The sequence below is a fragment of the Semicossyphus pulcher genome, unplaced genomic scaffold (genome assembly GCF_022749685.1).
Source record: "Semicossyphus pulcher isolate SPU_LCO1_2020_fin unplaced genomic scaffold, fSemPul1.0.p SCAF_8, whole genome shotgun sequence".
NCBI lineage: Eukaryota > Metazoa > Chordata > Actinopteri > Labriformes > Labridae > Semicossyphus > Semicossyphus pulcher.
Genome location: NW_027211759.1, coordinates 25969320 through 25984903, shown reverse-complemented (window position 1 = coordinate 25984903; position 15584 = coordinate 25969320). Strand labels below are relative to the sequence as shown.

At 41.5% G+C, this 15584-nt stretch overlaps 1 protein-coding gene across 1 annotated transcript in view; it reads left to right on the top strand.

Moving 5' to 3' along the window:
- The window catches only part of ano10b (anoctamin 10b), a 31743-nt gene extending 18860 nt beyond the window's left edge, over positions 1-12883 (top strand). Inside the window, exons 11-15 of the mRNA XM_069687204.1 lie at positions 10165-10329; positions 10404-10595; positions 10688-10825; positions 10910-11026; positions 11113-12883. Coding sequence (XP_069543305.1) covers positions 10165-10329; positions 10404-10595; positions 10688-10825; positions 10910-11026; positions 11113-11136 — 636 coding nt within the window. The 3' untranslated portion in view covers positions 11137-12883. The remainder of the gene's footprint in view (positions 1-10164; positions 10330-10403; positions 10596-10687; positions 10826-10909; positions 11027-11112) is intronic.
- The last annotated feature ends 2701 nt before the right edge of the window (positions 12884-15584 follow it).

Here is a 15584-nt window from a genome sequence, read left to right as displayed (position 1 = left end):
AAGAGTTTTTTTTTTACCTTTGGAGAGGTAAATAAAATAGTAAATTGGAAGTTTTAATTGTCCAAAGTACAAAAAGGAAAGGAGTAGTCTTTAGGCACGGGGCTAATAGTGTTTTTTAATATACTGCCGGAAAATGTATCAGCACTTATTTTAACCCAAATGGGAGCATGGCCGTTCTGGTGACAGGGAAGTGACGTTTGGCTGCTCTTATCTATATTTGCACTCCACTGTTCGGACCAGGAACTGCCAAACAGAAGGGAAGCATACCATTAGCTTAAAAGGGGGTGTTTCCAGTAGAAGGCTGGTAGAAGTGGAGGTGTATTTTGTGCTGTAGGAAATAAGTAGTCCTATTTTGATATAAACTTACCTTAAATGTGTTGTGGTATGTTTATATTTTAATTGCATATGTTTGGTTCTGTGGCAGACCAGCTCTTTATCTCCTTTATAGTTTATTGAGTTTGAACCTGCAAGAGCCCAACTTTGAGAGTCCATTTGCAATTTTTCTCAATTTTTTTTATTTTTCGACAGGCCTGTATTGTAAATATTGCTGCACCGGAGTAGTTTGGTTTTCACTGTAAATAAATTCACCTGGACTTTGGGATTTTTGCCTCATTTTTAATCCTTATTCAGTAGGCCATCCTTACACAGTCTGTTAATAATATTTAGCTGTTCAATCAATCAATCAATCAATCAATCAAATCAATCAATCAAATTTTATTTGTATACACCAAATCATAACCAGAGTTATCTCGAGACACTTTACAAAAAGAGCAGGTCTAGACCGACTCTTTGTTATGTTATTTAAAGAGAGGCCCAACATAAATCACCATGAGTAGCACTTAGCAATATTCGGCACATAGGCAGAAAAACTTCCTTTTAACAGGCAGAAACCTCGAGCAGAACCAGACTCATGTTGAACAGCCATCTGCCTCGACTGGATGGGCCGAACATGGGATAGAAGGAGATGCAGGATAGAGACAGGCAAAGAGAGAAACAACAACATATGTTCTTGTTACATGAACAACAGTCACTTATGGTTACAATGCCAATTCAAGTCAACAGGTCTACTATTAGCATTAGCAGCAACAATAATGATACTATGGGGAAGACTGATGTTAGTAGTTGTTGCAGTCGAGCAGGTCCACAGCAGCAGGTGGTCTGCAGCAACGATCCCCAGGAACCTTCAAGACAAGGGAGCACGAGAACTCCCTGGAAGATATATAGTTAGTAATGTTAATGGGACCAGAGGATACAGAGTTAATGAGCTGCATTAATATGACAGAGAGAGAGAGAGAGAGAGGGAGAGAGTGGGAGAGAGAGAGAGAGAGAGAGAGAGACAGAGAAACACAGAGAGGGAGAGAGAGAGAGAGAGAGTGAGAGGAGCTTGGTGTGTCAGATCCCCACGGCAGTCTATAGCAGCATAACTATGGGCTAGTCCAAGCCTGAGCCAGCCCTAACTATAAGCTTTATCAAAGAGGAATGTTTTAAGTCTACTCTTAAAAGAAGAGAGGGTGTCTGCCTCCCGGACCTTGACTGGTAGATTGTTCCAGAGGAGGGGGGCCTGGTAATTGAAGGCTCTACCTCCAACACTACTCTTACAGACTTTAGGTACCACAAGCAGGCCTGCATCCTGGGAGCGCAATGTTCTAGAGGGGTAATATGGCACTATGAGCTCTTTAAGATATGATGGTGCCTGACCATTAAGAGCTTTGTAAGTAAGAAGAAGGATTTTAAATTCTATTCTAGATTTTACAGGAAGCCAGTGCAGAGAGGCTAATACAGGAGAGATGTGATCTCTCTTCCTAGTTCTTGTCAGCACACATGCTGCAGCATTTTGTACCAGCTGCAGAGTTTTTAGTGACCTATTAGGGCAACCTGATAGTAACGAGTTACAATAATCCAACCTGGAAGTAACGAATGCATGGACTAGTTTTTCTGCATCGTTTTGAGACAAGATGTGTTTGATTTTTGCTATGTTGCGGAGATGAAAGAAGGCTGTCCTTGATATTTGTTTTATGTGGGAGATGAAGGACATATCCTGATCAAATAGAACTCCCAGATTCCTAACAGTAGTGCTTGATGCCAGGCTGATGCCATCTAGGGCAGTTATATCACTAGAGAAAGAATCTCTAAGGTAATTGATTAGCGACTGCTTTCTCAGGGATCTTTGAGATAAAAGGAAGGTTAGATATAGGTCTATAACTAGCTAAGGTGCCTGAATCTAGGTTAGGCTTTTTAAGAAGTGGCTTAATTACAGCTAGTTTAAAAGACTGGGGTACATAGCCCGTCGATAAAGACATATTGATCATATCTAGTAAAGAAGTGCTAATTGAGGGAAAGACTTCCTTAAGCAACTTGGTTGGAATCGGGTCTAAAAGACAGGTTGATGGTTTAGACGAAGATATCAGAGAATTTAGCTCAGGAAGGTCAATTGGAGAAAAACAGTCAAGGTAAACATCAGGTTTTTGAGCAGTTTCCAAAGATACATCTGCACCAGTTAACGGCAGGAGGTTACAAATTTTGTCTCTAATCTTTAGGATTTTGTCATTAAAGAAGCTCATGAAATCATCACTGCTGATGGCTATAGGAATACTTGGCTCAATGGAGCTGTGACTCTCTGTCAGCCTGGCTACAGTGCTGAAAAGGTACCTGGGATTGTTTTTATGTTCTTTTATGAGGGAGGAGTAGTAGAGACCTCGAGCATGCCGTAGGGCCTTCCTGTATTTATTAAGACTATTTTGCCAGATTAAACGAGACTCTTCTGTTTTGGTGGATCGCCACATTCTTTCAAATTTACGCGACATTTGCTTCAAGTTACGAGCTGTTATAATTTTAATCTAGAGATATGTTTGAGGCTCAACCCCAGTACACACAGGTGATAGTGTTCTTGTCGCCCTTAAGTCGCCCTTTTGACAGCTCTTTCAAATTTCAAAAATGCAATCACCTTTAGTTTTCAGTCGGACATGAGGAATGACAAGTAAACCCTGGTCAGAAGACCTGAGAGATCTGCAGGGGATGTCGGTATGGAGCAGGTCTGAGATATAGGTGCCTGATCATGCAGGGCTTTATAAATGAAAACAAGGACCTTAACATTAATTGTGAATTTAACTGGAAGCCAGTGTAATGAAAATAGCATTGGTGTAATGTGACATGACCAGCCTTGCGGCAGCGTTCTGGACCTTTTGTAGACGGTCGAGGGAGGACTTACTTAGGGAGGTGAAAAGGGAATTGCAATAGACGAGCGGGGAAGAAACAAAAGCATGGATAAGCATCTCAAACTCAGCTTGTGAGACAACAGATTTTAGCTTGGCAGTGTTTCTTAAATGAAAGAAACATGACTGGGTGAATGACCAAATCTGTTGTTTAAACAGCATTGCCTGATCAAAGATGATTCCAAGATTTTTGAAATTAGATTTTACAGCAGAAGAAAGGGACCAATACACTTGGCAACCTTGGAAGCAATGCTATCAAAGGCAATGATGAGGACCTCCATCTTATTTGTATTTATCTGAAGGCAGTTGTCATTCATCCAATCCTTAATTGCACACAGTTGTGCAAAACAGTTTTTCAGTGGCATCAGGCTTAAAGGATACATACAACTGAATGTCATCAGCATAACAGTGATATGAGATTCCTTGAAATTTGCTGACAACATTGCCCAGTGGGAGCATATATAAGGAAAATAAAATGGGACCCAAGACAGAGCCCTGTTTAATGAACAGACGGCAAGCTCGTCTCATTAAAGCATGATACTGCTTTCAGTTTGTCACCGATCCGGTGAGAAATGCCAGAAGGCATGGACAATCTCACCTCCACCTGTTTCACCTCAGGGAGATTCCTGCTCGAGCCCTGCACAGGCCAAAACCTGCCAGGACACTAAGCTCTCCATCATGCACACTCATTCTGATGCGTACTCTCTCTCATACATGCAGAAACAGACACTGTTTCACTCACACACGAAACAGCAATCCTCAGACATAACTACCTGTGGCACCAGCAATCGTGCCCACAGGTATCAATACACTGTCCAGTGTCCATTATGCATCCACTGGAGAATACAGCCATGTGATCCAGCAGCAACAATAAGTATATAAACATTTACAGCCTCTATGTCTTTGATGGTAAGCATGCAAAACTTTAAAAACATAAGATCCTGTCTGTCTGGAGATATATATAATTAATGAAAGTTACGCTACTGTGCCTCCTACAAAAATGTACACAGGTCTCTCTTCATTTTCCTTTCTGCTGGGCAGTGGGATTGTTTCAGTGGCTTTCACATCCATCCGTGTTTTGACATGTATCGTACACCTGTGTGTGTGTGTGTGTTCTGTGTGTTCAGGGGCACAGTGGAAGCAAAGAAGTTAAATATGCAGGTCCAAGTCTGGTTTATAAAGAAATCCGCCGTGTTAAAAGCAACATGCCTGCCTGCAAGTGCACCTGGCTCTTGAAGGGAATGAGAGCTGACACTGATTGGTTTGATTTATGTAATGCTGAAAACACACCTATGAATAATTCAGGGGCTTAAGCCAACCTCTTTGCACCTTTGCGCCTCAGTTTGTGCCCAGATCGTGCGCTGTCTAGCTAGCAAAAGTAGGTCAGACACGTCTTAAATCACTTAGCACCATGCACTTCAGACTGTGCACCTTCTGACGTGTAAATAGGGCCCAAAGGCTCCACGTTTGTCAGGCTTATCTTGATTTGCAACGTGTTTAAAGATCATTCTTGGGTAAGGCATCTGGTCATCATACACACATCCACATAGACATATTTGCACATGTATAGATATGCAGCGGTAGTCCTGTGAATCTGTATACCCCCTACAGAAATCTATACAGAATGTGCAGTCCTCAACAGAAAGCATTCATCCTGCTCAGGGATGAACCTGGGCAGTACAGCCTCTACATCTCAAAGCTGTCCCATGCACTATTTGTTACTATTTGTTTAGATTTCCAATTAAGACCAACAAGGGCCTCAGTAAGGAAAACTCTCAATTAAATAAAGATCTTTCTAACACTAAGAGGGTTAAAGGAATTATTGACAGAGGTGACAGGTCATACACCCATACTGACAAGAGGCCAAAAATCAACTTCATTTTGACAAGAAATAAAAAACAGAAAGACCACTTGCGCTAACTACCCTATCCAGTCAGAACAAAAGGTTAAACCTCTATCACTTACAATCAGAAAGTCAGAAAGATGATTCACCAACATTTTCTTGATGTTAAAATAATAGAACACATTCAACAGTTTACAATGTTTGATTTGGGTATACAGCAACATCAAATAATCATCAAAAGTCAACTGTTATACAAGTAATCATGGTAATGATTACATTTTATTTATAAAAAAAAAACACATTAACACTGAGATCAATAATGTTATGGATATGTTAGCTATAAATACATAAGAGGTAGTAGGTTGTGGTATTTACAGAGATTTGTTGATTTATAAAATAAAATAAACAAATTCCTTTTATAGTGACAAAAACACACACTGGCAAAGTGTGGACAGCAGGTAACACAATGTAATTTTTACGGGATAACAGTTACAAATGTGTCCTATATGCCAAGCCCCTAATAAAGCCGAGGCAACCACAGACACACAAAAGGCGCGATATTACAAACACATTAAAATTTCAGCCTACAGCTCATTAACATACTGTCAGATTCGAGATCAAACATGTACGGCCTTATTTCATTTGATCATGTGAGTAGTTCCCCTAGACTGGCTGCCATGTTTGTTTACTGGTTTTCTGTGTCAGAAACTGGGAGATGGAAGAGGTTTCTCAGAGCCTGGATGTGTGTGTTTTTTTGGAACAGAATTCATAGCCTTGTTTTAAAGACCCATTGGACATGTTCTAAACAGCTGAAAGTAGCATAATATGGGCCCTTTAAGTGTGGAGGTGTTCATTAAAGAGCTGGGTCTTTAGCTTCTTTCTTAAAGGTTGAAAAGGACTCTGCGGACCGAATGGAATTTGGTAACTCATTCCACAGAAGAGAAGCGTCTAGCTAACGACTTCGTGCCCTGTTGTGATGTGAGTACCAGGCGCTTCCATTGGCAGAGCATAGTGGGCAGGAGGGAGTGTAGACCTGAATGAGGGAGTTCTGGTAGGGATGAGCTGTTTTTGTTGCTGTTTTTTAAACAAGCAACAGGGTTTTGAATTTGATGCGAGCTGCAACTGGGAGTCAGTGGAGGAATATAAACAGCGGATCGATGTTTGCTGTTTTGGGTTAGTTGAAGACCAACAGTAATGCAGTTTAGGTGATGATAAGTTGACAAGTCCTATAAAGGATAATGTAGATCATGTAAGAACAGTTTTGTGCCGATACTAGCGACAGGGGGTAAAGCTCACACCCAAAAAAACCCCCAAAAAGTTAGATTCTTGGGCAGGATAGTGTCTAAAGATGGTCATAGCATGGACCTAACAGAGGTGGCTCCTGTACAAGCTCTAAAAGAGAGACACCCTAGCACAGTGGGGAGAAGTAAGATCAATTTTAGGCTTCCTGTCCTACTACATATCATATATTCAAGACTTTTCTAGTCTAGCAAAGCCCTTGTATGAACTGTTAGAAGCCCCACCCAAGTGTCAAAAAGGAAAACAAAGAGTGGGAAACAAGAACAGTTACCTTCAACAACACCAGTTTCTGACTGACAACCATCACCATATCATGAGTCACCCAGTGGAAAAACTCTCCGACCACCCAATCCTAGGCTACCCAGACTTTAACCATTCGTCTTGCACACTGATGCTTAGCAGGCAGGACTTGGCGCAGTGCAGTACCAGCGGAGACACAGCAAGCTAAGGGTAAGAGTATGGATCCAGAACTTTAACCCCTCCAGAGCAAAATTACCACCTGCACTCTGGTAAGCTAGATTTTCTGGCACTTAAAGCTGCAGTAGATATGGAGAAGAGAGCGGACTTTGCTTCAAAATTTGAATGATTACCACCTCCAGGTCCCTCCCCCTCTCTCTCCGCGGCGCTCAGTCCTGCCTCCAAAGCCCTCCCCACAGGAAGGCTATCATGCACGTGCAGGCTAGTAACCACAGCAACTGAAGGAGCCACATATACAATATGGCAGACACACCGGTAAAAACGTAAAATTACAAGAACCGGAGCCTTTGTAATACTCCACTTACACTATCGAAGCAGATACACAACAAGCCAGCAGCAGAACCACCATCACTTAGTTTATTAACAGAGAACAGGGCCAACTAAGCAGTAACACACTCATGTTGTGAATGTCAAAAACGGTCACACTGCCTGGGCACTTCACAAAGAAATTTTTACCCACACATCCATGAAACAACGCTGAACATCAGCTGCATTGAGAACAAGCTATCGTTAGCCTGTCTGCAACATCAACGTAACACAGCGTCACAGTAGACATCTTAGCAACATTATAAACATTTTTTGAAAGCAATTACAGCAGAAATTAAGCTGGGGTAATTACCAGTCAAGCAGGATTGTCTAACACAGCATCGCTTTTTTATCCTTTCAGCTCCCGTAGCTCTCTCCACCTCGGAAATGCAGCTCCAATGTTTATTCTCGTTTCGTTTCTGTCTCGGTCGAACTCTTTCTTTTTAGCTTTTTTTTTTTTAAGCAACAAGATCCTATGATCACAAATCTATGACCACAAAAGGCATAATAAAAGACCAGCAGCACAAGAACTGAAAAACGAGAGTTTTGAGTCATGGTGGCTCAGTGGTAGAGTCAGTCGTCTCTCAATCGGAAGGTTGGGGGTTCGATCCCTGACTGCTACAGTCACATGTTGAAGTGTTCTTGGACAAGACAGTGTACCCCAAATTGCTCCCGGTGGCATAGCCGTCAGGTATGAATGGACATAGATCTGATTGGAGATTGGCACTTAGGTCTTTGCCATCAGTGTGTGAATGTTTGTGTCAAAGGGTGAATATGACATGTTATGTAAAAGCAGCTTTGAGTGGTCGTAAGACTAGAAAAGCGCTATATAAGTACAGTCCATTAACCATTTGAGGATAAAGCTCAAGCCACAAAGTGAGGCAGACTTGAGATCAGGGCAGATGGGACAGTGTATCAAAAGACTCAAAGAAAAAGTCAGCAAAAATGCAAAGAGACATAAAACACTTTGTGACAAATGCATGTGTCTCAAGAAAAGGAAGCCAAACAGACAGGCACGTGCACCCAGGTTAAGTATTGAAACCACTCACCCATTCCAAATACAAATCAGCTAGACCAGTGACAGACAAATTTCTGTCTCGCGTTTGGTTTTCCAGAAAAGCTGCACCATGACCTTGGGAGAGAATTTGAGAACACACTGCTGTACCACCTAAAAGCACTCTCTGGCATCCGAGGGTCTCATACTAGCCCATATCACCCCCAGGGAACTGGGCAAACAGAGAGGTTTAACAGAACACTTGATATTAAGAACTCTAAGTGAAGAACAGAAAAGTAACTTGAAAAACCACCTCTCCAAGGTCATGCATGCCTATAACTGTATGGCTAATCAGGCTTCAGGCTACTCTCCATTCTTCCTTCTTTTTGGCAGGCCTCCAAGACTGCCAGTTGACCTGCTGTTTGGCATTGAAAGTCATGACCGCTCAGGCTCCTATCAGGACTAGTGGAGACAGAGGATGGCTGAAACTTATGACATCCTACTCCAGAAATGCTTCCAAGTCAGTTGATTTAAAGCAACCCTGGAGTTTGAGCTGATCCTCTGCTCATCAGCACAGTACTGTCCTCAATGTGGGCTTCACACTTATAACTTTCTGCTTATTAACAGGTAGCTAGAGCTCAGATGAATGGATTTCCCAAAAGGAGGCCATGGAAAAGACCTGTGTGCTCCCTTGATAGTGGAGTAGCAGTTGTCTAGAGTCCTTTCAGCCCTGGTAGGGCAGCTGACGTGCTGGTAGTATTTTGGTAGCTGGTATGCTGGTGCTTGTCCTCATAGCCACTGACAGCGTGGTACAGTTCCTCTGGAGCTACCACCGCCTTGGCTTGAGGTGGGATGTAAACAGCAGGAAGGAGGGGAATTCTCTCAAAGAGTGAAATAGTCGGCACTTGATTGTAAGGTGTAAGGTTGATTGTAAAAGATTGTTCTTTCCACCTTTCTCCTTGCCAGTCGTTTCACCATGTTTATGGTCGGTGAATGGAGTGGCTGTCTGGCTGTATGACCCTGTAAACCAGATTTTACCAAAAAAAAGAACAAACAGCACTCTCTCATGTCCCTTTGGTAGTTTATACAGCAGTGCAGCTTGTTGCTAATAGGCTTGTTGTCCATTGACTTGCAAGATACTCTCAATGGGAGGCCGGGTAGGACAACATTGTAGTCTCACCAGGAGCCCGCCATGTCTTTCCTGCTTCCACCTCTGTTGACTTCTGTAGCTGGTGCTCCAGGGTCCCGAAGGAATCACAATAGGCCTTTATTGTGTTTCCCACGGGACCCTGGTGCACCAGCTACACCCGGCAAAAGCGTTGCACAATCGCCATTACTATTTTCCACCCAAGACAATAGTCCATTTCACGCCCAGTGCCCACACCGAAGCTGCATTGTGTAAGTAGCTAATTTATGTATGCCCATGGATGTGTCTATGAGGTGTGGTCAGGCAAAAACATGGTGCCTTGCTATGTTGAGGACGCATAAAGCGACTGCGCCAAAGACCTTAATTTGTTGGACAACTTTTTCCTTCTTTTCCAGAAACTACTTTCTGAGGATTCCTGATTGTGTTTTTTTCAAAGATGTGGGGCTGCTTCATGTTGCCCTGTGTTGAGCTGCTACAACCAGAAGATACATTTATTTATGCCCATGGATGTGTCTATGAGGTGTGATCAGGCACTTGAGGATGCATAAAGCAACTGCGCCAAAGACCAACAAAAACCTGGTCTACAGTCTATGCCGCAGTACTTTCCTGGTATTTAGAGGACGCATTAGTAAGAAAGTAAGATGGGCATAGCCTACATTGTGATATGTAGTCCCATTTAGAGTCTTTGTCTATATGAAGTTGATCCAGGTCAGTTTTACTTAAAAAAAAAAAAAAACAGGACAAAAGTAAGATGGCTTAGCGGATTCTGGAAAGCCAAACAATTGTGTAAAATTTCAGAATGAGTGCAAAGTGTAAAAAAGTCAATATCAAATAAAAGGCCTCCTGAGCAGCAAAAAATTCACACATTCATTTTGTCTTGTTAAAGCGTCTATCATCTTTGCTGATAGTCACCCAGCTGGTGAACCAGGTGACAGAGGTGGTCATACCCTTTCTGGTAGACATGTTCATCAGCGGCACCCATAGGAGAGCAAATGAAGACGAACCACAGGAGGATAAATTTAGGAAGCAAGGCACCCTGCCTGTTTTTCCTGTAAGTATACAGTATTCAGAAAAAGGGGGTTAAAATACTCACATTATGTAACACAGCTCCTTGTTTTGTCACAGGGCCTGTTTGCAGAGTACATCGAGCTTCTGGTGCAGTTTGGGTATTTGAGTCTTTTCTCCTGCGTGTATCCTCTGACAGCGGTGCTACTGCTCATCAATAACCTGACGGAAATTCGATCGGACGCTTACAAAATCTGCAAACTCTTTCGCAAACCCTTCTCCCCCCCTGTGGCTAACATGGGTGTGTGGCAGGTCAGCAGAAAACACCATGCACAATAAAAATGAGAAGCATACAGTGCAGCCAGTTAAGAGTGAACAGCTCATGTCATTTTCCTGTCTTTAAGGTTGCTTTTGAGGTCCTGAGTTTTGTCTCTGTTGTGTCAAACTGCTGGCTACTGCTGCTGTCGCCAGGGTTACAAGAGCTGTTTCAGGAGGGCGGAATGAGCAGCACAAATATTCTGCTGATGGCTGTTTTTGTGGAGGTAAGAGGTCTTTAGTGAGACTTGTTTTAACAAATAGCAGCATTTCTCTGTGTTACTCTGATTATTTTACCTCTCTGTTTGCAGCATGTGCTGATTTTGGTTAAGGTGGTTTTGGCAGTACTGATTCCTGATGAACCGGACTGGATTCGAAAAAAGAGAGAACATATTGAGTATACATCCATGCAGGCCTTGAGACAGCAGGTTAACCATTTCCTACCATTACATTTCATTATCAAACATTTTAGTGTGTCCTTAATTTGTTGGACAACTTTTTCCTTCTTTTCCAGAAACTACTTTCTGATGAGTCCTGATTATGTTTCGAAGATGTGGTGCTGCTTCATGTTGCCCTGTGTTGAGCTGCTACAACCAGAAGATACAGTACACAACCTCAGTGTTGTGTGGACCAGAACCGAGAAAAGTCTTGGGTCTCCAGCTCCACAATACAGTATGCTTTGTCCTTAAAGTTCCCATGTATACTTTAAAGTGTCTCTGCTGCTCTAACTTACACCGTGCTTCAGCAATGTACAACAGCAAATGGAGGGTATTGTTCATATCATACAGATACCCTTAAAAAACATATGTCCTGATAAAAATAAATTGAGATGGTTGTGCTGCAGAAAAGCGAGTGGTTGAAAAACGGCTTTACTTAGAAGTTATTTATCAAAGCTAAACAGTCTGGGGGGGGGGTGTACTTGATAACTGTAGATGCTAGGTGGCAGTAGAGTGCTTGAATCCTGATAACTGGGTTTTACTATATAGGCTATAAGGCTATAAGGTGTGAGAGCTGGTTCTGATCTTCAGTTGGCAGTTAGAAGACAAGTCTGAACACTGAATTGTGCCTTCCTAGCGAGTATTTTTCAGTTGAAAAGACATTTAAACGACGTTGAAAGGCGTTCAAAACTGGTTTAAAAGCGAACGTTTTTTTACCGACTATTTGAAGACGTTGATTAAACGTTTATGTTGAGACCAGATTTCACCTGCTTCTGTCACAAGATTCATCACACATTTACTGATTTTATGAACTGCAGTTTTCAAGTCTCATAGCGGCTAAAATGATTATACATACAAGTGAGCAGTGCATCGGTCACCAACGCAAATATTTTTGCGAAATGGTTTGAGCCGGATTCGATTCCACACCAACTGCATTCAAGCCGCGTGCTCAACCCCGTCGGCTTCCGAGTTCACTTAAGAAACATGTGTCCGTCAGTGTTGTCAGATCTGATTGACAGTTTCCAGCTGTCAAAACCAGCCAAATTCAATAAAAACCGGTCCAAATCCTAACCTTGCCTGAAATCTTTATAAAACCGTAAAACCATTACATACACAATAGAAAACACTTTCATGAATACCTCTGCACTTAATGATATTGATGCTATTGATGATGATGACATCAAGTATGTAGTTCATGCTGACTAGGATTTTCATGATGATGATGATGACTATACTGATCTTGTTGATGTTGCTGATTATTATTATTATGATTATTATTTAAAAAAAAAGAAAAGAAAAAAAAACTCTACCAACACTGCCTGTTGGCACCAGTGTCCAATCGCACCTGAAGCTGTTTTTTGGCACTTTCTGACTTTGTTCACTCCTGTCTTGATCGTTGCTTGTGTTGTATTAACTCTCAGATGTGCGTCGCTAGGTCATCCTTTATTCACAGGATTGAATACAACTCATGTCAATCAATACTGTAAACAACGAGTGAGTGGAAATAAAATCTTTGTTTTTGACCATAAAATGACAGCTTGTTTGGTGTTCAAAATCCCGTCAAATGTTGACAGAAGCAGCCCAAAATTCTTCTACCAGCCCAACGCTATTTTCCCCAGCCCAAGCTAATCAAAAGAAGCCTAACTGGGCGGAAACCCACCCAATCTGGCAACACTGGTGTCCGTCAGGTCTTAATCAATGTCTGCATCCAGGGGTTGTTCAGCCTTCATACTCAGAGCTGCACAGCTAAAGTACCTGGGCAGGTGCAGTATTCTTTATTTCTTCTTCTATGGAACATGTTAAAAACTGTTCCCTTTACAATGTCTCTGAACCTTCTTGTTTACATCACACAGCCAATAAAGAGCCGTATTTCTGTTTTTTATATGGAAAATAAAAAATGGCACAAATTCCTATCCTAATAAGGAGTTATCTGTATTTTGCCGAGTATGTATCTGAAAGATGCAAATTCTACTGTAGAAACGGGCAACATTTCCTCGACTAAATACGTTGCTACAAGCCTCTCAATCTCTGCGTTTGTTACCTGTTTTTGAAAAGGAAGCTTTGGCTGGTTGGTTAAGGCCAGCATATACTCAACTTGAGCATCACTCTGGTTCCGGGGGTCTTTCGATACCAGCTTTGTGTTCGCATGTTGCTTTTATTGGTGCTTGGTTTTATTCCATATTGTGTTTACAGCAGTGGATAGGTGCTCCTGGCCTGGACGCAGTTTGCACTTTACCTTTAAAGCCCCTGTAAACCCAAATCCACAAAATCCTTCTAACTGTGTAATTTAGTGTCTTATGTACATACTAAGCAACTTAAAAGTTTTAGAAAGAAGTTTTAATCCAAACTCGAGTTATTGCAATTTCTTCTATGTTAACTTCCCTTATGCTGGGGTTAAATTGGGCTTGGTTATGTATGATATTTATAACGTCAGAAATTTCCTTGAGCCTGACGCGAGTGTTGCCACTCTTACAATACGAAGAGATTAAACAGGCTGCCCTCGGGGTGTCAATCCCGAGACTTTCCTGCTAGCGTCGGAACGTTCATTAATCTTCCGCCTGTGGCACTCACAGATCGACGGGACTACGCTAGCGGGCCCTTAGCCCTCGAGGAATGATTGACTTAAGATCTCTATTTTAATCAATAATAAACGTCAAATAACCTCAGTATAGATTTTAAAAGATTAAATTTTAATCTATGGCATTCAAAAAAAAAAATTCATAAGATTTTCACTTTAAATCTTAATTTAAATCTCTATCTTTAAAGACTAATTTTAACTTTGTCTCTATTAGATAATCAATAACAACATATTACTTTAAATCTTAACATCACTTTCGGGTGGTTTCTCTATCCTCTTGTCCGGTTACCACCGTGGGTCCCTAGTGTTCGCTCCTCGCTCACTGGCCTCGTCCTCGACCTGAGACACTTATGAGCCTTGAGGCGTGCGGACACAGGAAGGGGGGGAAGGCGGAGTAAGGCTTCCCTATGTGATTCTCTGTGTAGCCGTAGTGTGGGTGCGCATGAGCTTACCTCTCGGGGGCTTCACGAGGATCTTTGAAGAAAACTCTTATGTGTGTCCTTGTGTGATCAACTCACAGAAACAGACAGCCAGAATCTCCCTTAAGTCAGACTCGTCAATATTCATTTTAGTCCCAAAAGAAAAAAAAAATAAAAGAGATTAACAGGGGGCTCTAAACTGAAGGGGCACCAAAAGTTCCCTCATCTAGTTTCCTACTGTTCTGTCCCTCCTAAGATTTTAATCACATCATTGCAGTCAAGCCATCTCAGACAAACGTTTGTTGCTTCACTTTCGAGTTGTCTAATAAACTCCGAGCTTCACAACTGTGCTCCACACTTCTATCAGTGATTCACACATTCCCTAACATATAGCACCTCAATCTGTTTAAAAGAAATCAGTGCTCTAAACACTTCTATACTAACACCTTGATCTGTTTAAAAGATCTCAGTGTGCTATACCCCTATGCTAGGCACTTTGATCTGTTTAAAAGATCTCCATGACCTAAACACTTCTATACTAACACCTTGATCTGTTTAAAAGATCTCAGCGTGCTATACACCATATAACTAACACTTGTCCAAGAGGCTCTCGTACCATGTGATTTATCTATCCCTATAGCTGATAAGATTGCAGTCATAATACCAACATTTTGAGTTTGTTTAGGAAACTCTCATGCTGCATGACTTCGCAAGCCAATTGAGATCTGGTTTGAGTCTTGTGAGAAGACTCGCGAACAGCACGAGATAGCTGCTTTTATACTGCAAGGGGAAAGTACCTAACTATTCCGTCCTTGTACAACACGCACGTGAACAGACCTTTTTCTCCATGCACAACTGACAAAACAGTCCGTTCTCGTGCACATGCACATGTCAAGAACGTGTCAAGAGCCTGCGCCTGCACTCTAGCTGGAAAGTCCTTGGGTCAAACAGGGGTGAACACCTGCTGGCTCCAAAAATAAAAATAATAATATTTTTTTTTAATTTTTATTTTATAGAGTTTAAATAAAATAAATAAAATAAAAGTTTAAACACCTGCTATGTCTGGGTCACAGAAAGTTTAAATCGTTCCATGTCTGGGTCACAAAAGTTCAACACTTTCCATCTCTGGGTAAAGTTTAACACTTGCTCTGTTTACGTCACAACTGGCATGTTTCTGTGTGACTTCCTGTGCAGCTACAGTTGCTTCCTGCTCACACACACACACACACACACACACACACACACACACACACACTTTCTTACAGCAGTTACAGAGGCTTTTAACAAAGCATGTTGATTATAACAAATGCAAACTTATAAAAATCGTATTTACGTATTATACATATTTTCTTATTCTTTTTCTTTTTGTAACAAGATATAACAAACCAAATAATATTGCCAGCATAAAATGCTTACACCTTAAAAAAGTAAAAACTTTTCTTTGTCTAATATCACACCAAGCAGATTATATATTGTCAAGCAAATTCAATCATTTTAAAAAGTAATATTATGAGCAAACCATCTTTTAAGCATATATAGGTAACTTCAATCT